Raw genomic sequence first — 24083 nt, 5'->3', positions numbered from 1 at the left:
TATGACTTGATGGCTCACACTTGGATCCTGGAATTCCTAGAATTGTACAAGATCAACAGGACCCTAACAACCTTCATCAGGAACTCACTGGTGATGTGGCAAACAACACTAGAGGCCAACTTCAAATTTATAGTGCAAGTCACCATCAAGTGCGGGATCTACTCACTGCTGTTCTGCATAGGCCTGAGCCCCCTCAGTGAGATCATTACGGATACTGACTACGGAATGCAGCAGTCGTCAGGAATTAGGCGAGTGGCTCCAGCAGATCCCTGGAACAACATTCAATATCTCTGTCCAGAAGAGCGCAGTCCTAGGAACGGCAAAGATACTCCGCAGGACCCTCAAGCTCATAAGCCTCTGGTAGATGACCTGAGCTTGAAGGATAAAGACCGTCCACAGGTTTGAAAGTGGAATGAAAGGGGGAGAGAGAGTGAGAGATTTTTTTTCTCAACTGAGTTTGTTTCAAGTGTTCTTGTTTAAAAGAGCAAAATAAACCCCCCCCAGAAAACGGGCTGAATTGTTCTTAATTAGGTGTTGTTCACAAAGTTAAATGTTCAGTACTCTGTACATGTTATATCGCTAGAGAGAAATGTGAAGCATTAACCTCCTAAGACCCAAACTCTTCCACGGCATGCATTTTTAATTTCTCTTTGATATTTGGGCTGATTGGGGCCTGATGAATGTAAAAACAAAGAATTACCAGATTTTTTTTTTTTTTTTTTTTTTTTTAAACCAGATTTTTGTTCCTAAGAAAAATGAGAGCCACATATGAGGATATTCGTTTAAATTTTTGATAGAACAGTAGCAGTATAATGTCCTCGTAAGTGGATATCAGGCCCTTGTAGAGCAAAATTAAATATTAAATTCTAAATAACCCAAAATGTGATGTCCACATATGTGGACGCCAGGTCCTAGGAGGTTAATATGTTGTCCAGTACTCGGGCAGCAGCTCAAACACTGCTAATAATGTGTGTTTGTCTCTTGTTTTCCTGCAGGTGACCACCATTGAATTCTGACCACTTTATTTCAGATTTGAGAGATACACTTCACATTTTACAGTTTGTAATGATTCTTATCTCCTTGTGATTACAGGAGCTGCCCTCAGCACCACCCAGAAAACAACAACAGAAAAATCATGTTATGTGTTCACTCTTGATGAACACACTGTTCATGACATGTTGGGTTTGTCCATCTTATTGGCCGAGCTGATAGTGGAGGTCTGAAGACTTCCCTCTGAGGGAGCTGCTGGTGAAGATTATGAGTCCTGTTTGATCCCTGCGATGAGCGTCAGTCCACCTGATGTCACAAAAATGTCTTTCTCAGTGGGTCAAAAGAACATCTGGCACAGGACAGGTGTGATTTATATAAAAAAAAAAAAAAAAAAAAAAATTAAGCATGAAGCTTCTCCTAACCTTTGGACCCAGAGAACCGCCTTGGCCCTGCCTCCAGGGTGAATCTGTTGATTATGTGGACTCTGGATCATGTTATTAAATTAGAAGAAGTAATCACACTTCTGTGAAACCTTCTGCTGCTGTGTTTTTCAATCTAACATTTTATTCAAACAAAGTGCTTTGAGAATGTATAATGTATCTAAAACTGTTTAAATCTTCAGTTTTATAACACCTGAGTCTCATGTTAAAACCTGAAAGGATAGCATTAACAGTAAAACAAACAAACTTCAAAAACAAATCTTTTAGAGTCTCAGCGGCTGAATAACAGTTGTTGATTATTTTAAAATGAACCTAGAATTGAATTTACACAAGGTCCTGAATAATCAGGTCCCATCTTAATGGCCTTATAGTACCATATCACCCCATTAGAGCACTTTGCTCTCAGACTGCTTACTTGTGGTTCCTTCAGTATTTAATAGTAGAATGGGAGGCAGAGCCTTCAGTTTTCAGGCCCCTCTTCTGTGGATTCAGGAGACAGACACTATCTCTACTTTTAAGATTATACTTTTTAATAAACATATTGTTAGGGCTGGATCAGGTGATCCTAAATATTTCCTTAGTTACATTGCAAGGTCTAGGCTGCTGGGAGGTTCCCATGAGCAAATGCAGTCAAAACTGTAGAAGAAACTGAGTGTTTCTTCTTCAGTTGCCCCTTTCACTTTGTTTATACACCTCTGCATTTTGTTATTATTTATTATAAATCTCTGGCTCTCTTCAATAGCTTGTCCTTTCCCTGTCTTCTTCCCCCTACCCTAACTGGTCAGGGGGACCAGATGGCTGCCCCCTGTGAGCCTGGTTCTGCTGGAGGTGTCTTCCTATTAAAAGGGAGTTTTTTCCTTCCTACTGTTGTCAAAGCACTTGCTCATAAGGGGTTGATGAGCAAGCTTTTTGGGGTTTTCTCTGTTGTATTATTATAGGGTTGTGGGATCTTTACCTTACAATATAAAGTACCAGCAACTGCTGTCTTGATTTGGAACTATATGAATAAAACTGAATTGAAATTGGAAAAGTGTCTGTGTTTTAGAGGTTTTGGCCATTTCTCATATTTATAACATTTATTAGAGATTATATTGTTGTCACCGACCCCCCCCCCCCCCCCCCCCCTTTTGTTTGTTTGTTTCTTTCTCGTGAGAAGTCATGTATTTGATCAATTTGTAATTGCATTGACAATTTGTAATGACAATAAGAATATTGTATGTAAAATTTGTCTTGGAATGCTTCCAATTGTAAAAATTTACCATTGTCATGGTGATTAATAAAAATACCATTATCATCAAACTGTTTCTATATCCAGTGTTTTTCTATTTCTGATAATGGTTCTCTTGTTCCATTGAGTAGAACCATGTAGAGTAAAGTTATGGGTAAATGTAATCTTCCACTAATAAAGTATTTGTTTGTGGATTTTGGCTAGGTTTACAGACAACTTTGTATTATCAAAGTCATATATTATTGGAAAATCCAGACCTCCCATTTAATAAAAATTTCACAGTAATTTAACTTCCTCAAATGTGCCTATTCAGAGTTGACGTCATAGCTCCAGGGCACTGATCTTTTCAAAGTCTCCCTTTCATCTTTCTTCCATCTTCTCCACCCTCCTGTTATGCTGCGTTTTAATGGTCACGCTACATTTTTCTTTGTTAGTACTGTGTAGTCTTGGCAGGCAGTCGAGGCGATACTCTCCCATGTATTTCTGTAGTATATTGTAGTTCTTAAACAATATAAGTGTTTCTGTAATATGACACATCAATGAAATTAGATGTTGAGCAATTTTCAGTTAGCTGTAGAAAGGATGTTACTGATTGTGTGATTTGCGTCATAATCTTTGTACTGTGACAATTGCTTGTAAAGTTGGTGTGAACCACTAAGGTAGCCCTGTAATGACAGGGCTACCTTAATGTAACTGTACAGTTACTGTACTGTAACTGTACAGTTACTGTACTGTAACTGTAGTTTTGCAGGCCATTTCACTAATACTGGTAACACAGAGATCAGGGAGTTTCTGACTTCCAGCATAATAGAAAATTAAGTAGACTATAAAAAGCTTACTATATTAAGTTATAACATGTGCATCTTTATTACTCCTACTCTTCATGCTTATGGTTCTATTAAATAAAAACTAAATTAACCTCCTAAGACCCGAACTCTTCCACGGCATGCATTTTTTTATTTGGGCATATTGGGGCCTGATGAATGTAAAAACAAAGAATTACCAGATTTTTTTTTTTTTTTTACCTTATTTTTGTTTTTAAGAAAAATAAGAGCCACAAATGAGGGTATTCGTCTAAAATTTTGATAGAACAGTAGCAGTATAATGTCCTCGTAAGTGGATATCAAGCCCTTGTAGAGCAAAATTTAGTATTTTGGTCTAAATAACTCAATGTGATGTCCACATATGTGGACGCCAGGTCCTAGGAGGTTAAAGGAGGTATTAATTGGCTCACCTCTGTTCTTTGTGCCCCCTGCACTCACTCTGTACTTTGCCTGCTGGTGAAATAAATCTGTATAGATGTAGTGGCATTTGAGTCTGTCTGATTACCTATTGTCTCTCCTGTGTATTTTTTCAGTCATTATTATATATGTATAGCACCCACTAACATCTATTTAATCTATTCCTAATCTATATATTCCTTTCTATTTCTTATTTATTTGCTTTATAAATACATTTGGCTCGACTTTGCATTGAGCGATGAGTTTCATTATCACCCCAACCGGTCACAGCAGATGGCCGCCCCTCCCCGAGCCTGGTTCTGCCGGAGGTTTCTTCCTGTTAAAAGGAAGTTTTTTCCTTCCCACTGTCGCCAAAGTGCTTGCTCATAGGGGGTCATATGATTGTTGGGTTTTTCTCTGTATCTATTACTGTAGGATCTACTGTACAATATAAAGCGCCTTGAGGCGACTCTTGTTGTGATTTGGCGCTATATAAATGAAATTGAATTGAAATCAATTATCCAAGTCAAAAACAATAGAAATGGTCTCTCATATAATAACAGGATCAGTGTAGCTGCCACCCACCCCTCCAAACTCCACACTGATTTTTAAAGAATCTGGAAGTGAGTGTAATTTATCTAAGCACTCACAACCAACTATTTCACAAGTGGTTGTTATATGTAGAGTTGCCAAAATTAAATTGCTAGAAAGTCATGTTATATTTAACAGCAATGTTCATGAATGTTGAGAGAACTGAAAACGATATATTTTTTTTGCTACAAATGATAATTGATAATAAGAACACAGGCTGTAAATCCCTTTAATTGGCTAGTTATTGCTTTGTACCAGTGAACAGTCATGACCAATCATTTCTGCCTTCTGAGCCTTCAGACACATTTTAAGCTTACTTTCCCCCTCTCAGGTGGCCACAGTTTTAAATCATGCGCATCCCAGATGAGGTGTGAAGAGGAGGACTATGACCTGCTGGAGGAGGAAGAGGAGGAGAAAGTGGGCATGCCCCAGCCTGTGCAGATAGTAGTGGCAAATGAGGAGGAGCATTCATTCTTCCTGCAGGAGCAGGTGCTGGAGCAACTGCTGCTGCAGAAGAAGGTCCAGGACCTCCATGTGGTTGTCGTCTCCGTGGCTGGAGCGTTTCGCAAGGGCAAATCCTTCCTGCTCGACTTTATGCTTCGTTACATGTACAAACAGGTAACCTGTCAAGTTCTGTGAAATTCAAATTGTTAGTTTCATCATAATCCTGCTGACAAACATCACCAAATATATCCATTGACCTCAACTCTTGTCTTGGTGGAGCAGTCAAAAGAACCACTGAATGGCCCCACTCTGGCAAAATACAAATGCAAACTATACACCACGATAATGAGCTTATGGAATCTGGTTTTTCTGAATTAATCATTAATTTCAGAATTGGCTTGTTTCAAAATGTTGAAAGTTGTAATGCTGTGAATAATGCTGTACACATATTTGATTTATCTGAGTGTGGCTACTATTAACTGCGGTAGCAGTTTCTGTGTCCATTAACGGTTCATAACCGTCACTGGGTGCTATGTCAAGCAGATGAGTGCTGTTCTTTGAAGCCGTTTCTGTTAACATACTGTGTGAAGTCTAATCCACACTGACGATGAAGATTGGGAAATTTGGTTTACTAGGAGCAACTGGAACAGTCAGTATTTATAATTTTATGTTAAGCTTATACTGCAGTGTTCATATCACTGCAGATGCAGCCCAATCCATCAGACTGCTCCTCTTTCCCCTTGCTGGTGAAGAAGACCCCGAGATACTTAAACTCCTGCACTTGGGGCATCAGCTTGTCTCTCACTTGAAGTGGCCCTTTTCTTATTGAGGACGATAACCTGTAGCTTGGAGGTGCCAATACTCATTCCTGCCACTTCACTCAGCTACAAACTTCTCCAGTATGAGCTGGAGGTCACCTGCTCAGAAGAGATTCTGAGGCCACCAAGGTGAAAGCTTTCTGCCGCTTGGCTACCCCTAGAAATTCTGTCCATAAAACATTATAAAGAGAGCAAGAGGACAGAGCAGCCTTGGCGGGGTCCCATCAAAAATAAGTCACAGACAGACTAGCTTGTAACAATTGACTGGACACCCCCCCCCACCCCATAAACACAAGGCTTTCCACATGTTTGCGTGTGAGTTTGGAATGCAGTTTGTTAGCTATACTCTTGTGATCTTCCAGTCATCTGATCCGTGGCTCGGCGGTGAGGAGGAACCTCTGACCGGCTTCACTTGGCGGGGTGGTTGTGAACGGGAGACCACGGGCATCCAGGCGTGGAGCGATGTGTTTGTAGTGGAGAAACCAGATCACAGCAAGGTCTGTGTCACAGCATCTTCTAGGCTGTTCCTTTTAAAATGTGGTGTGGGTATGTGTGTATATGTGTATAGCGTGAAAAAATGTTTCACCCCGTACTGATTTTTTTTTTGTTAACTTAAATTTGTCAGATCATCAAACAAATTTAAATATTCGACAAAGTTGACACATGTAAAAACAGAAATGTGTTTTTTAAATGAAGGCGTTTATTATTCAGGTGAAAATACAGACCTATATAGCCCTGTCTGAAAAAGTAATTGCTCCTATGCCATCTTTGTAAAGCTGAGTTTAATTTCTCTAGCCATACCCAGGCCTGATTACTGCCACACTTGTGACAAATGGTGAAAAATGGAACATTGGTAAACCTTCCCAGGAGTGGCTGGAAAAGAACTGAACAAAGTTGCCCTAAGAGCTCAGTGACGACTCACAAAAGACTCCAGCACAACATCCAAAGTAGGTCTGACTTGCCTCAGTTACTGTCAGTGATACCGACTATGGAATGGAGCAATCGTCAAGCCTACCACACAACTTGGATCTACCCGAATGACATTCTGATGTCTGTAGTGTAGCATAGGTGGATGGTAACAAAGAGAGGGAACGTATTCCAAACTGATGGGATTGCATTACCAGAAGGCAGCATTGCAGACATCGAGGGCAGCTACAGGCACCTGGGAATCTCATAGGCAAATGGGAACCACGAAGAGGCCGCTAGGAAAGCTGCAACCACCAAGTACCAGCAGAGTGTAAAGCAAGTCCTGAGGAGTCAGCTTCATAGGAAGAACAAGATCCCGGCAATCTACACTTACGCCCTGCCAGTGATTAGTAGCATCAGAAACCCAAGACGGAAGAGGAGTAAGGAGAAGATGTAAGGATGATGGAACGGCAGGCCACTACTTGGCCACTGTCAGAAGAAGTGGCTGACATCCTGTCAGTGGGTGGACAAAACTGGACTGAAAGACAGCACAGAGATGCTAATCACGGCAGCACAGGAACAAGCCATAAGTACACGATCCATAGAGGCTAGGGTCTAACACACTAGGCAAGACCCCAGGTGCAGAATGTGTGAAGATGCCCCTGAGACAATCCAGCACATAACAGCAGGGTTCAAGATGCTAGCAGACAGGGCATACGTGTAATGCTCTAACCCAGCAGGCATATTATACAGGAACACCTGGGCTGAGTATGACCTGGAAGTCTCAAGGTCAAAATGAGACATGCCCACTAGGGTCGTCGGGAGCTAAGATCCTGTGGGACTGCCAGATACAGACAGCCAAACTGGTGATGGCTAACCAACCGTACATAATAGTTGTGGACAAGCAGAGGAAGACAGCTGTAGTGATTGATGTACCGAGTGATATCAGGGGGCTGAGAGAAGAACTCAAGAAGATGTCGAGGATGAAGGCAACAGTGGTCCTAGTGGTAATCGGAGTACTCGTCGTCGTCCCCCCAAGCTGGGCAAGTGACTCCAACAGATCACAGGAACAACATCCAAGATTACTGTCCAGAACAGTGCAGGACCCTTAAGCTCACAGGCCTCTGGTAGAGGACCTAAGCTTGAAGGATAAATAACGCCCTCGGGGGAGAGGGGAATTTAAAAAATATATATCTTTATTTGTATGTATGTGGTGTGTATGTTTTTATTTTTACATCATTTTTCCACAGGTTGCAGTTCTACTAATAGACACGCAGGGAGCGTTTGACAGCCAGTCTACCGTTAAAGACTGTGCCACACTATTTGCCTTGAGCACCATGACCAGCTCTGTGCAGGTCAGTCATCTTTTTTATTTCTAGTATATTCTAGTTGTCACATAAGAAACTCTTTAATTCATCGTGATAGTATAACAATAGAATACACATTTTTATCTAGAAATTATGGCATCAACATTATGTGTGTTTCAGGTGTACAACCTTTCCCAGAATGTTCAGGAAGATGACCTTCAGCATCTCCAGGTCAGTATCAAGTAGCAAGACAGCTTTACTATTTCTAGACTGAATCCTATAGCATAAACCCAATTCTCCAAAAAGTTAATTCTGTTCATCTGGACGTAGCGTTTTGTGGGAGAAACATTTCGTCACTCATCCAAGTGACTTCTTCAGTCTCAACTGACTGCAGGTTTCCCCAACCTTATAAACAGTACATTTGCATAATGACTGAAACCAGCCCACTGAAGGAACAATGGGCTGGGAGGTCAGTCAGCTGAGACTGAAGAAGTCACTTGGATGAGTGACGAAACGTTTCTCCCACAAAACGCTGCGTCCAGATGAACAGAATCAACTTTTTGGAGATTTACTTTCCTGGATGATTGAGAATGCATCAAGACCCCATGACCCAATTATTTAGGTTATTTATTATGTTAAGTTATTTCAGCAACAATTAAATGCATCAAATTAGGGTTGTAATGATTTGAGTAATTCAAATAATTTGATTATAAAAGAAAACTTGACAGAGCTGTGTGTTAAATGATGTGTCATTTAACACACAGCTCTGTTGTGTGCTAATGTGTTAAACGATGTAAATGCGAGTGTGGGTTGTACTACACAATATTTATTTAGGCTTTCATTAAAAACATTTTACGTTGAGAGTGAAATAATATCAAATGTTGTTGTCATTTTAATTGCGTTAATATTTAAACATATAAAAGCTTTTTTCACAAGCCAATAAAAATGTATGGTTCAGTAAACCTGAGGGTCGTTAGATTGGACACTGAACTGTTATTAATATCATTTAACATCTACACATCAGCAGCACAAAAACCTTGCATCAACCCACATAGCAAAGTTCGTATGGCCTGGATCTGGCCCCACACAATGTGCTTACACATGGCCCACATACCGCAAAGAATGACGGCCCTTTGGTGGCCCAGACGGCCCTTTTGGTGACCTCATGAGCTACAGCCACCCAGTGGGAAACATGAGTAAACCTCACTAGGTTTTGGATAAAGTGTATACTCACAAACCTGTCAAATCTGCATTTGAAACGTTTGCTACCATATAGGGCTGGGCCATATCATATTGTTCTCGGTAATACCGGTATAACGTTAGGCAACGATAAGAAAATGAAATATCGCGATAGAATATGGGTAAAACGCGCATGTGCAGTGCCTTTGTTTTCATACGCACATGGCGGAAAAAGCATGGTGGCGACGGGGAATGAGAAGGGCGAAAGCGGATGGATGAATGAAACAGATGAACCAGAATTGGTTTGTAAAAAAGTTGCAACTTCAGTGGTGTGTAACTGGTTTAGCTTTCGTTCGTCAGATACACAACAAAGCACTATTTTTGGTAGCGCATGCTAGCGGGCCGTCGTTATTACCATGTTTTTTGGAAAATATGGCACACTTAAAATCAATCCTTTGATTTTTCTGAAAATCAACAGTGCCCCTTATAATCCCGTGTGCCTTATGTATGAATTCTGGTTGTGTTTACTGACCTCGAAACGATTTTATGTGCACGGTGCTCGAAAATCTGTCAAATGTTTCAGTACAACTTTGCTAAGGTACGAACCCGCACCGCTTGATGGATTGTCGGAGCATTACGGCTATCGTAGGCAGGAGCCTCGCGGAGTGATACGTACTGTGCTGTGTGTATAACCTCTTTTTAAGTTTTGTGGATATTATACATGGTTATGCTGAGGATATGTCGGCCAGTTTCCACTGGAAATGCCTTTTGGTTAAATTGTCAGCAAGGAATTTGCCTTTGCACTGTAACATTTTTATATAACTTTAATGCACATAAAAAACAGCTGCTTGTTTAAGTGAAAATACATTGATGCTTGTTTGTTTTTTGCACTAATAAAGTTGTGGAGTTGTAAAGTGTTTTGTCTAGTGTCAATTATATCGTCAGTTATATCGTTATCGCAAATTTTCAAATGTATATCATGATAAATATTTTTGGTCATATCGCCCTGCTCTATTACCATAGCAGTATAGTATTGTAACATGGCATTTGGGTCTTCTAACTAAAATGGGAACATAGGAACATAAATAGTGCCACCATTACCAGACCTGGCCCACATCTGGTTGACATACACCCACCCATGACACCAGTCAGTCAGAAGTGCCAGCTTGATGCCGGATCTGGGCCAGACCTGTCTGTTATGTGGGAAAGCACAGGGTAGACTTCAGAATGCTCAGTTGTCTTCATAGCAGCCACCACATTCCTTTAAAGTCCTTTTAAGGCTTGAAGACACAAACTCACTCATTCCCTGCACACTTAAACTTGCAGACACACATGCACAAAAACTCATAATATGCACACACACCCTTTCAGAGCTCTTTTTTTTTCAAAGCTGCCTTTCAGAACTCTGATTAAAAGATGGAATAATCAAGAGATTACTCGATTACTAAGATAATCAATAGCTGCAGCCCTACATCATATCCACACATGAAATGGACAAGCAGTTTATGAAAGCTGCAGTCTCTCTAAACAAGATAAGGTCAAAATTTTCTGTGACAAGAATTAAAGAAAAAAAACAAACGCCAAATGAAAAAATAATTGTTTAGCGCTCTTTTTAAAAATCACTAGAACAGCACAGGAAATGGCCCAGAAAGGTTAGTTTTTTATGTGCTTCTTTTCTCTGACCCTCTCTGCCTCCCTCGGAAGTTTAAGAGAAAATGACAATTTTTCCATCGTATTGATCTCTTGTACAGAATGTATCCAATCTTCCATCGTTGGTGGTTCAGGCTTAAGCCATCCCCTCGTAAGAGGCTTTTACTTGCGGCCAGTAGGATATACAAGAGTCTATTATCATTGGAATTCAATTTATCCACTGGTACATTACACAAAAATATGGTCTCAAAAGTTAAAGGAAAAACAAATGAAAAAACATTTTGTAGATGTTCATGGATTAGAGATTAGAGAAATGGTTAGCTCCGTCTCCCCCACATCTCTAACATGTGTCACCAGTTCCCCAATATCTTTGTTGAGCAGGGGTGATAAAAAAATCTCATAATGCTTTTCCAGCAAAATTCACTCCAAACATTAGACCCGGTGGTAGCCCACTATATCTTGCATGCGTGAGCCCAACACTCCTCTGTAATTGACAAATTACCATCTTTTCCCCACATTGCTTTAATATACACAGTGCTGTCGTTTTTACACTGCAGGATGCTGTTATATAATTTGGAAATGATTTTGCTTTGCGCTCCAGATTTGGTTAATAATAAAAATGTTTCTACAATTGTAATTCGTTTAGGTTCACTTTTAATTTTTGATTAAAATAATTTCTGACCTGTAGATATCTAAAGAAGTTGTCTGAACCCAAATCATGTTTACGTCTTAAAAATTCAAAGCTTTGGAATGCCCCCTTGTGGACAAATGAATAATAATTAGTTATACCTTTTGAAACCCAGTTCTTGAATCTATTATCGTAATGATTTGGGGTAAAATCTGAATCATATGCACACCATCTTAAAACCTTGGAGCCATTTTCCAAACCGCAAATTCTTATTACTTCTTTCCAAGCAGATATCATTATTTGTAGTATAGGTTCGTCTGCCACGTTTATGTCCGATATTAAAGCTGTAACTGGTATTCCTTTAACTATTGTTCCTTCAACATCTTTCCATCCGGCGTGTAATCTGGACAACAGAGACATATCAATGGTCTTAACTGAGCTGCACAATAATATTCTCGTAGACAAGGAAGCCCACGACCTCCCTTTTCTTTCTTTAGTTTGAGCGTTTTGTATTTAACTTTAGCTTTTTTCCTGTTCCAGAATTTGACAATCCAGTATTTTGACAATATTCTATCCCATGCCACAAACTGTTTTTGTGGTATGGCAATCGGTAAAGACTAGAGATGGACCGATCCGATATTAGGTATCGGTATCGGTCCGATACTGACCCAAATTCCTGGATCGGATATCGGCGAGAAATAAAAAATGTAATCCGATCCATTAAATATCAAAAAAGCACCTCACAAAACTTGCTACAAGGCTTAACCCGGCTCATAACCGTAGCACTTGCAGCAGTGTGCATAGCGTGATAGAGCGGCTGTGTGCTACCAAACCAGCATTTCATCTCCGAGGAAGTTTTCCCAGAGAGAAGTAAAGCAAGTGTGTAAGTTCATCTCTGAATGTTTGTAAAGCATTCCCGCGTTAAGATTAACAACCAATATATAGAGCGACTGCCTCTCTCTCTCTCTCTCTCTCTCTCTTTCTCCTGCTCCTACTTCAAACGTGAAACTGATCAATGATCAGCTGATCAATGATCAGCTGATCGGCTTTTCTGTCGCGAGTCCGTCTCTCTTGTTTGTTTTTGGCCCACTTTGCACCAGAAAGAGGAAACCAGCGGCTGAACAACAGCAGCACGTTTAACCTTGATAATCTGCTGTTAGAATTTATTTAATATTACTTTCTACACCAGGATCTTTTTCTACGCAGCTGACGGCTGGTAACTGTGCAGGGGCGGATCTAGCAAAGTTTAGCCAGGGGGGCCGATAGGGCATGAACAGGCAAAAGGGGGCACAAAGACATACTTTTCTTTCTTATTCTCATTTAAAATGTCTAGCTTTTAATAAATAATTATCTGACTCTTACACCCAAAGTTTTAATCTGATGTAAAAAATATATATAAGTCCATTACTGTATATAGTAACTGTTAATTCTAATATACCCTAGTAAGCTGTAGTACTTTTTCCTTTGGGAAGGTACCATCTGTGCAGTCTGCAATTTTGTTGAAGAAAGATGTTGAATCTATTTAATTATTCTTGAAAAATAATTTATTTCTGTGCATTTTCCTCCCTGCATCAAATTTAATTTAATTACATCGATTAAGCATCATGAGGTGGGGGGTGTGGGTGGTTCCCTATTTTTTTTGCTGGGAGTTTGCAACCCTATTAGTTAGGTTGCTTAATATTTCTGCTAAGTACTCTTTAAAATACCAGAATAGGAAGGATGGAGTAGGTTTAAGTTTATTAGATTGATCAGTGTTGCTGAACTATGAAATATTTTGGGCGCAGTGTATTTTTTACATACAGGTATAACAGAATAGCTTTAGTGTTGTTATTTATTTAAACTTGAGTATAAACTTATACAAAATGCAGCAAGATATAAAAAAAAAAACAGTTTTATTGATTAAAAAAACACACTATATCGGATTCATATCGGTATCGGCAGATATCTAAATTTATGATATCGGTATCGGTATCGGACATAAAAAAGTGGTATCGTGCCATCTCTAGTAAAGACTGAAACAAATACAGCAGTCGGGGAAGAATATTTAATCTGATTGATTCGATCCTGGAGTGTAGGTCCAGAAACGGATTGGTATTCCATCTTTGTATATCTGATTTTATAGATTCATTTATCGGGCCCTAGTTGACATTGAACATTTTGGTGAAGTCACGGTGTATTACCAACCCTAGATACCTAATGCTATCTGCATCCCATTTCCATTTATAGCAATTCTTAATTTTGACTGGTGGTTCATAGTTTACAGTTAATACCTGCGTTTTATTTACATTAACCTTATATCCCAAAAAAGAGCCATACTCTGATAGCATGTCCATGATTTGGGGGAGTGCCTGTGAGGGAAAGGATATTGTTAAAAGCAGTGTTGGGTAAGTTACTTTAAAATAGTAACTTAGTTACATTACTAGTTACTTCTATCAAAAGTAACTCAGTTACTTCAAGTTACTCGTTACTTTCAAAGTAACTAGTTACTAGGGAAAGTAACTTTGGTTTTACTCAGACTTCTCTTATTAATGTGTTGCTTCCATAACTTTGCCAGTCTTCTAGCTTGCTTACTTGCCACAAGTGCACTGTGCCACCTACCAATAGAAAGGAAAAGATAATGTGCATATTTCCACGAGAGAAATCCCACGCCTGGACCATCATTGACCGCTGCCATGATTCTAGCCTACGTCACAGCGTCATGTGCGCCTTTTACATCCAACACAAAAACTGCAGTCGTGGTGCTTTGATTGTACTCAGAACTCTGAAATTCTGCCTTCTGAATAGGAAGATGTAGGTAACACCAGACTGCAGATGAGCTGCATAAAGGGCTGGACTGGGACAAAAAATCGGCCCGGGCATTTTGACTAGAGACCGGCCCACCATTATAGGAAAAATCATAAAGCCTTTGAATGAAAACAAACACTGTTGTGACAGTGATGTTCACTGTCTTGATGGTATATTTGCATCAATCTATCAATCGTTTGTTGTAAGATTCAGATAATTATTTTTTAAAAGCTAGACATTTTAAATGAGAATAAGAAAGAAAAGTATTTCTTTGTGCCCACCTCTCCCTGTTAATGCCCTACCTGGCCCCCTGGCGAAACTTTGCTAGACCCGCACCTGCACAGTTACCAGCTGTCAGCTACCTAAAAAGGATCCTGGGGTTATCTGTCTCTCAGAAACAGTTCATAACTTCCCTTCAACTCATTCATGTCACCTAAAAGGTAAACCCGTTTCTCCATCACCTGTTCAGCTCTGATGATTCAGTAAGGACATCTCCTGGTTTCATGTTTCCCTCTCACCAGATAAACAAACCGACATCATGACCAGCAGCTTTACAGCTGTGGCTCCAGCAAACATCAGCTGATACTAGAAATTAATATTAAATAAATTTTAACAACTGCTGATCAAGCTTAAACGTGCTGCTGTTGTTTAACGTGACATTGGCTGGTTTCCTCTTTCTGGCGCAAAGTGGGCGATAAACAAACAAGAGAGCCAATCAGCTGATCATTGATCAGTTTTCATGATTGAAGTAGAAACAGGAGAGGGAGGGGGGAGAATGAAAGAAGAAGAGGCAGCTGTGCAGCAAAGACACAGAATAACTCCAGCTTTGTGTCTTTTTCATTGTAGCTGAATTACGGGACAAACTGTTCCTTTCCACCTCAATAAGAAACGCGTAATATTTTCTCTGAATACCAGACGGGACAGTTGGCAACTCTAATAACTTATGAACAAAATAAAGTTCAACATCATTAACTTCATAGCACCCACCCAGCTGTATAGAAACTCCGTCATGCTAGCTAGTACGCAGTACGGAAAAAGTCAGAATAACGAAAATAAACTCCACCTAAACTTGGTTTATATCTGACTCGGATAGCCTGCAGATCATAACTTCTTACCTGAAGTTCAGTTCACACTTGGACCGGCGGCCGCCTCGGGTCTCTTTTCCTTCTGCGTCCCCTTTCCCTCATCCACCTGCTGCCTCCACCACTTGCTAATGTTACAGAATCTGTGGAAGCTCCGCGATAGCCACCACACGAAGTAACGAGTAACGACCCTATCTAAATCCTAGTAACGACTAACGCGTTCCTGATTTTGGCATAATAACTAGTTACCGTGCTCGTTACCACAATAATAACGTAGTTACTGCAACGCGTTACTTAATAACGCGTTAGTCCCAACACTGGTTAAAAGTAAGTCGTCAGCAAATAGTGCTAATTTCTGTTCCCCTCCTGCCGTTCTTACTCCAGTTATATCCTGTCTCTGCCTGATCCATTGACTTAATGGTTCTATAAACAAAGCAAAAAGCAGTTGTGAAATGGTTCTTTATTCTATGTATAGTCCTCTCTGCTTGTTGCTTCCTAAGTTTAAGAAACAGAAGTCTTAATGATTTCCTCTCTACCTCGCATTGCTGTTGTTTAATAAAAATAAGTTTTTTCTGTAAGTCCATCGTGTTTAGATCATCTTTCTTTTTTATTATATCAGATTTAATATCATCATTCAGCGTCACAGAGTGTAGATGTTGTAGCTCTAACAATTTGTCTTCTAATTGACAACGGTTTTCCCACCTTGATTTTATAATGTAAGAGGATATACTAATTATTTTTCCTCTAATCACTGCCTTCAGTGCATCCCATAATATTCCCTGAGATACCTCCTCATTTTCATTATACTCTAAGTAAGTTTCTATTTCTTTTTTCAAACTCTCTTTAATATTTGGATAATTTAAAATGTTTGTATTTAACCTCCATAAGGTTTATCTATTTTTGCTATTCAGGCAGATATCAAGATAAACCGGCTTATGATCTGAGATAGTACAAGCGGCTATTTCACAGCTTTTAATTCTAAATAGATCATTCTTAAACATGAGAATATAATCTAGCCTAGAATATACGTTGTGCAGAATTGAGAAATGGGTGTACTTTCTATCATTTGGATGAAAATCTCTCCACACATCTAGTAGTCCAAAATCGTCCATAAAATGCACCATTCTTCTTCCACTATTCCTCTGATCACCTTTTCCGTTTGAAGAATCTAGTTTGACATTTAATGTGACATTAAAGTCACCCCCGCAAATGAAAATTCCCTGACTCCTTGTTGTTGCCAATTTCAAAATCTGCCTATATAAGGACTAGTCACTGCCTGGGGGAATATACACATTAAGAGAGTAATCATGGTACCCTCAATCTTACCTGTTACCAATATATATCTACCTTATATGTTCATAATTCAAAGCTGAGGATAACAGAATCGCCACCCCCCTTCGCCTCCCATAACTATGTGAAGAATAGAAGGCATGTTTGAAACCTTGTTGGTTAAGTTTTGCCTGGTCTTTGTCAGCTAGATGTGTTTCCTGCATCAGAACAATTTGGGCTTTGTCCCTTTTAAACTTAGATAGGGCTTTCCACCTACACCACTATGTAAGCCATTAATATTAATTGACAAAATTTTTATTAACCTGCTACTCATCTAAATTGTAATTTTCTATGATTATTATCTGCACACCCTTGTAAAAACTAAACATAAAACATATGAAAAAAAGTTTCATCAGAAAGGAACAGAAATCAAAATAAAATCTCAACTTCCAAGGTAGAGGTCCCTGAAATGGACCCTGCTTCACCTCGAGAGGCAACTTCCTCATCAGTCTATGAAGGAGGCTCTTGATGGCTTAGGCCTCACCATAAAAAGCATTCATGAGAGAACCTATTTATTTATGTATTGTACACCGTATAGTAAACTTAATTGTAAAGGGAAACAAAGTAAGTAGAACTCAATTTTCCGAGGAAGAAGGTACCGTCCTCCTGAAGGCTCAGATTTTTTCTTTGTAACCGGGATCGCGTTTCTTGTTTGCCGCTGCGCTCACTGGTTCTCTGCTGACCTTACTCCATGGTAGCTGCTTCAGTTCTTCCAGAACTATTTCAGGTGATTTAACGACGTTTACAGCATAACCTCTACTGGCCATATCTTCGGTGGCTTCAGCTGCAGTGTTGTAAATTTTTGTTTTATCAGTATATTTCACCTTAAGCAGGGCTAAGAAGAGAGTCTGGAAGGGGATCTGCTGCTCTCTCAGAAGCTTGCGCATCTCTGCATTAGGGCTGCCAAAAACGATTATTTTGATAGTCGACTAGTCACCGATTATTTTTGCGATTAGTCGACTAATCAGCATTCATTGGACGTAAAACGTACAGCTTATTGCACCAGCAGCATCTGCTTTTATATAACTATCATTAGCTTACAGCTTTAAGTGTTTAAGGTATGTGCTAACTAAAAATAAAGACAAGATGATAGTTTATTAAATTTTGATGAAATCTGCAGATTGTTTCGGTGAAGTTTAATAAACTCCTTGCTATCTAAAATATAACAGGACACCGGAGTAAATTCTCGAGCATCTCACACTTCTGATAATCAGCTGTCTGCTTGACGTTTATTCAGCTGTGTAAAAACTATAACTTTAATCTCAGCCAAACCGATTTACTCAGGAACAAATAAAATACTGAAAAAAGCCAAACAATAACATTTTTAAGTTATCTAAGTGACTTATATATCATGTTTAACCTGAGTAGCGAAAGACGGCGGTGGGTTTGAAAACGATTTGCCGGGAGTCCGGTGTTCTCACGGCTCTAGTGAGCCTTGAACCCCGGCTAGCTATCGAGCTAGTGGGTATCAGACGCCTCCGAAAACGTCGGAGCACTTTTGAAAATATGTGGTGTCTTGATAAACTGAGCAGATATTTGAAGTTTACACAGCTACATTCTCGCCTGAAAATATGTTAAACATTTATTTTGTGACCCAGAAAGAATAATAAGAGTAATATTAAAACTAACTAGCTGCCGCCATTGTTGGAAACTGAGCAGGGCTGCGCTATGAATTCTGGGACACAGTTTCTTCTTCAGATTGTTATTCTTGATGTTAAAACAGACCCTGACAAATAGCATTAAGCATTGCTAATCAAACAATGAGATATGCAAACAATTGTTCTTGTACTTCTTGATATTTTATAGCTGCTTCTGTTTTCTAGGCTTTCTTTGCTTGTTTTGTCTCCTCAGCTCTTCACTGAATATGGACGACTGGCCATGGAGGAAGTCTATGAGAAACCCTTTCAGGTCTGCCATACTATGGTCATTCTCCTTAAAATATGATAAGGGAGGTTTCTTTTAATTTTAAAACAAGCTTTGTCTTGTTGTATCAGTACTTGTAAAGTCATGAAAGGAAAACATTTTGTCTTCATGTCTGTTCCTGGTCAAAGCTTCTAACAATCTTTTTCTTCATACCAGCACATACTGCTTGAGTTTTAACTGTTGCACACTCTTATCCATTTCTAGATGTTCTTCACCTGAAAGTCACACATTGATGTCCATGCTGAATAATAATTTAAATGTTGTTTTTTAAGAGACTGATGTTCCTAATCAGAGATTGGAGTTACCCTTATGAACATCCATACGGCCTGGAGGGAGGGCGGAGCTTCTTGGATAAACGATTGCAGGTGAGTTGAATAATTAAACCCTAACAGCCTGACTTAATAGATCAACAAAGTCACGTGGCAGTGGATGTAAAGCAGGTGGAACCTGCCTACCTACTACAATATAGAGGCAATCTTCTGTCGAACATCTCCACGGTTTTTTACATTTCACATTGTTTTAATTTGTTTTAAGTGCAGTAAATCAGATATTAACTGAAGTGCCTGGCTTGTGTTCAGGTGAAACAGAACCAACACGAGGAGCTCCAGAATGTCCGCAGACACATCCACTCCTGCTTCTCCAAAATCAGCTGTTTCTTGTTGCCTCACCCTGGCCTCAAGGTGGCCACCAATCCTCATTTCGATGGGCGGCTCACAGGTATAACAGAACTTGTTCATCTTCTTTTCATGTGTATGTTCTCTTCCTCACCCCTTGGAGGGTGGTATTTCTCTGTTCCTCAAGCTGGGCCCTCTCCCGATTATGGATGCTCCTGGATTGTTGCTCTGGCACTAACTAATCCTTGCCCTCCATTTTTCTATTGCTCATCGACCCTCAGGATGCTTAGCTTTGGGTGGAGACCTGAGCATTGTGAGGAGTTTTTGTGTTTTGACATCAATAGCGTGGCCACCTTATTACTCCAGCTGTGCTGTAGCCTCTGAATGTTCTGCGCTATAGATTGATATTTACATCAAAAGCTGTGCGAGAAATAGCATAATCACAAGTAAATCTGTCCATCTGTGCAGGTATTGATGATCACTTGTGCAAGTATATTTTCGTGCACAGAACTTGGCAGCCATGTGCACAAAGACGCCATCCCACACAAGTGACTAGTTTATGAGGGCTGCTCCATCATGCTCTTGATGGTAACTCTCTGTTCTTGAAACCAAATCAAGCTCGCTCAAATCACCTGAGCTTTGACTATATGGAAGCCCAAAGAAAAGTGGTCCTAATGTGATTGTTCACTTTGGACAGTTAAGGTTACTGTGTTAAGTTACACTGTGGAAGCAACACAAGAACTGTTTTAAACCACTGTCTATGTACCATTTACAATTTTGAAAATGACTTTTGCCAAATTAACTATCAGCAGTTATTGTTTGTAGTGTAGCAGTGGAAGTAGTGAAAAGTGTCATATAGGGATGGGTATCGTTTAGGTTTTATCCGATACCGGTGCCAAACCGGTACTTTTGAAACGGTGCCGGTGCTTAAACGGTGCTCGAACCGGTGCTTAAAGAATGGAGAACACAAAATTGGTCCAAAAACCTCTCATGTTCAGCTGGGTTTTTTTTTTGTAAAAAGATAACAATGTTAGCCTTTTCTGCAGCTATAGGGCATATATGGTATCACTATTGGCTGGAAGCAGCTTAAACAATGGAAAAAACAAAAACTTTGTCCAAAAACCTCTCATGTTTAGCTGTTTCCCACTTTTTATTTGGTCATTTTAGCCTTTTTGTCCAGGGTGAAGGGAGCATCTGCCATCAAACAAGAAGACAGCCGCATGTAGCTATGATGATGTTTGCTAGTTCACCTTACATGCATTAATGTAATAACGTGGTTAGCCTACTCAACGTAAATTACACACGAACAACATTAAGCTACTCACGCAGAGAAGAACGGCTGCTGCTGCATCATCATCAGTCATCATTTCTGCTACACTGGCAGGGCTAGGGGCCAGGACTCTCCTCTTCAGCTTTTTGGGGGATGTTGCTAACTCTGGGTCCGATAACAGGCAACCCACCCGCAGTAGATGTGCTCGGTGTGAGGTCTCGCAGAAAGCTATCAAATACGGCGCATTTTTCGGCTTTTAAAAAAAACGCTATGCGTCGCCAGGTGTTTCATCGGATTTCAGGTGTTACCTCCTTTGACAGTATCACAGTATCAGCTTAAAGCACTTGTTGCAGGCTGCTGAGTTTGCATCTTTTGCTGTGAAGTACAGCCAGACTTTTGACCGCTTCGCCTTGAGCATTTTTAATCTGTAGCTCTGCTCTAAAAGAACGTACGTACCTGGACCCGCCTACTATCCTCTGAAACGTAAAATGATTGGCTAGAATTCAAAGTGTATCACATCTCAGGAAAAAAAAGCACCGAAATAAAGCACCGAAATGTGCGCTGCTTTTCGGTCTGGTTACTACCGTTTATGTCAGAACCGGTGCCATCATGGCACCGGACACCGGTACCCATCCCTAGTGTCATAGGTGTCAGTATTTTAATGCTTTAATCCTGAAAATCTCTCAAAGCAGAGGTACTTGCAAGGGCACAAACATGCAGGATGTCTTGGAAAGTAGAAACTCTTCCTTTTTTATCCATGGCTGCTGAGTTCTATGTGTGCAGTTTGTTGAATTTATGCGAGTGGAGGAATATGTGATGTAATGTTATGTTACATGTTATAATATGTAACATAAGATATGCATGCATAGAGTAGTAGTGAACAGAATGCCGTGTGATAGATGTAGCAAAAGCAACTTCAGGAAGAATGAACAGAAGAAGCTCGAGAAAGGAAACAGGCTGAGAGAAGACCTATAGAAGACACTGAAGGTGAAGGTAATCGAAACACTCAGAGCAGTGGCTCTAGCACATTCCAGGAATTATATCAGGTTTCTGTGTCCAGAAGAGCGCAGTCCTAGGATAGTTAGGATAGTGCATAGGATCCTCGGGCTCCTAGGCCCGACCTGAGCTTAAAGGACAGACAGTTTGTTTCTGTTTTTGTATGTAATAATATAATATATTGGGCGGTCGTGGCTCAAGAGTTGGCAGTTCGTCTTATAATCGGAAGGTTGCCGGTTCAAGCCCCGGCTCCGACAGTCTTGGTCGTTGTGTCCTTGGGCAAGACACTTCACCTGTTGCCTACTGGTGGTGGTCAGAGGGCCCGGTGGCGCCAGTGTCCGGCAGCCTCGCCTCTGTCAGTGCGCCCCAGGGTGGCTGTGGCTACAATGTAGCTGCCATCACCAGTGTGTGTGACTGAATGTAGTGTAAATACATGCCATTTACCATTTCATATATATTGGTAGGAACACTAGAGGGGTGAAACATCACCTTCTAGTAGATGGAGCAGTCGCACAAAACTGCAAGACCAGACTGACCTCATCCTGGATTGATTTTTTTTTTAACTTCCGGCACCCCCCGTGCGTGGCAGCCTGTTACAGCAGCTCCGCTCATTCTGAGCTTCTTTCTCATCTCCTCTTTACTTTTGCGTAATTTTTTGTAACTAAAGTCACCAGAAAACTGCAGCATCCGCCTGTAACTGCGACTACTTTCAACATGTAAAGTAGCTGATAATTAGTGTGTGCAGCAGAGTTTGTTGCAAGCTTACACACACACCATAGCAGTGGACACAGAGCAGGTGGGTGGGACACACTGCACCGGTCTGCTTTCCCATTGGTTGAAACATACTGGAGCCTGTATATTCTGATTGGTTGGGCAGGCTGTCTAATTTTCCTGAATAATTTGGGATTTTCTCTAATCACCATAGGGTCAACAGTATTCATAAACTCCCACATGTACTTGATTGAAATCATTTAGTAAGTTGTAACTCAACCAGATGCTTTTGGTAGCCATCAACAGTATTTTGGGATAATTCTTCTTGAATTTTGTGGTGAAGATTGTAGTGAACTAATCAGAGCAAATAAAGAGTGAAATGACCCTGGATAAGAGGGTGTAGGTATGGTAATCAGGGGCAGATATGAATATAATGATGAGCTTTGACTTTTCTGCTTTGCTTTGTGTTTTGTATACGTTTTTGTAGCCAGCTGTGAGATCAATATTTAAAATGTCGATGATCAGCTCTTCAGTCTGTTTGGCAGGGAGTGCATGTTTATATGCCATCTTTGTGTCAGTGCAACCAAATATTACAACCCAAAAATAGTTTATAACTTTTCACCATGTTTTTCTGTAATGTTAATTTTTTTTAGATGTGTTAGCTATTGTGTGTCATTTGTTGTACCCTTTGTTTGTTTGTTTATTCTAATGTGAATTTCAATTTACAGACTGTGACGAAAAGATCTAATTAATATAACACCTAAAAACCTATATTTGGTCAAGTCTTACTTAAAATGCGAAAATATGGATATAAAGGAACAACTTGGCTTGCTCAGGAAATTATTTATTTGCAGGAGGGATCTAATTGACCCCTCAGGGATAAACATGCACACAACTCAGTGCTTCTCCACCAGGAGAAGCTATTATACACTTTTTTTGGGGTGGGGGGTAAATATGTTTTTGGTGTGTCACTCAGATATTGATGGGGACTTCAAGAAGGAGCTGCTGAACCTCGTTCCAGCGCTGCTTGCTCCAGAAAATCTAGTGGAAAAAGAGATTGGAGGAGTCAAAATTACCTGCAGAGATCTGCTGCACTATTTCAAAGTGAGTTTACTCGTCAGTAAGTCATCAGATAACAAAAGATTTCAAAGTAAGCAAGTGAGCTTTTGTAGGATTTCTAGTGGGATGCTTGAAAATGTGATTATGGGCAATCTGATGATGGGGGAATACTTCTTTACTGCTATTACTTTCTGTCAAGATGGTTGTCAGATGTTCACATGAAAATGTGTGAAACTATTTTTTCTATGTATGACTTGGTTGAAAGCCACAGAAAAAGCTATCCGTTTTGGTTGATTGTATTGTCAAATTTCTAAAAGTGTTCCCTACCCTACTGCTGTATTTGCAGGCCTACATGAAGATCTATCAGGGAGAGGAACTCCCTCATCCCAAATCAATGCTCCAGGTTGGTTCAGCTCCTTCAGTTTCACTGTTAGATGGCTCCATCTCCTGGACAGTTTACATTATGATCTGTAATCAGAAGAGTAAGTGTTTCTGAGGTTAAGAAGTGAATGGCGTCTGTTTATTATGAAGATTTTACATCTTCAATCAAGTTGATACATTTGCTTTAAAGGAAAACAACAACACCACATGCCTCAGATCAGGCTGCACTCAATCTCAGTTTAATTAAAAACTTTCTGTATTGATTAATGTGTGATAAAGATTGTTTCTGCACAATGTTTTGTCCTCTGGTTTTTAGGCAACAGCTGAAGCAAATAACCTTGCAGCTGTAGCAGGATCCAAAGACATATACAACAAAAGCATGGAGCAGGTAAACATATGGCATTTTGAGGGACATAGATTTAAGCTGATCTGGAGAGTTTGAGACACCTCAGAACTTGGATGTCAGACTAAAGTGATGTAACTCCTGACTTAGCGCAATTCTGATTGATTTGTGAAGAGTTCACATATAACCA

The 24083-nt window shown here is 40.1% G+C and overlaps 1 protein-coding gene across 2 annotated transcripts in view; it reads left to right on the top strand.

Moving 5' to 3' along the window:
* Positions 1-24083, top strand: part of LOC146517610 (atlastin-2-like) — a 47896-nt gene that overhangs the window by 7816 nt on the left and 15997 nt on the right. For both annotated transcript variants that reach the window (XM_085164022.1, XM_085164021.1), the window contains exons 2-11: positions 4801-5087; positions 6094-6228; positions 7888-7992; positions 8125-8175; positions 18448-18504; positions 18792-18884; positions 19098-19236; positions 23087-23214; positions 23516-23572; positions 23867-23938. In XM_085164022.1, coding sequence (XP_085020148.1) covers positions 4801-5087; positions 6094-6228; positions 7888-7992; positions 8125-8175; positions 18448-18504; positions 18792-18884; positions 19098-19236; positions 23087-23214; positions 23516-23572; positions 23867-23938 — 1124 coding nt within the window. The remainder of the gene's footprint in view (positions 1-4800; positions 5088-6093; positions 6229-7887; positions 7993-8124; positions 8176-18447; positions 18505-18791; positions 18885-19097; positions 19237-23086; positions 23215-23515; positions 23573-23866; positions 23939-24083) is intronic.

This window comes from Neolamprologus multifasciatus, chromosome 6 (genome assembly GCF_963576455.1).
Source record: "Neolamprologus multifasciatus chromosome 6, fNeoMul1.2, whole genome shotgun sequence".
Lineage (NCBI taxonomy): Eukaryota > Metazoa > Chordata > Actinopteri > Cichliformes > Cichlidae > Neolamprologus > Neolamprologus multifasciatus.
This window is presented reverse-complemented; position numbering and strand designations above follow the sequence as displayed.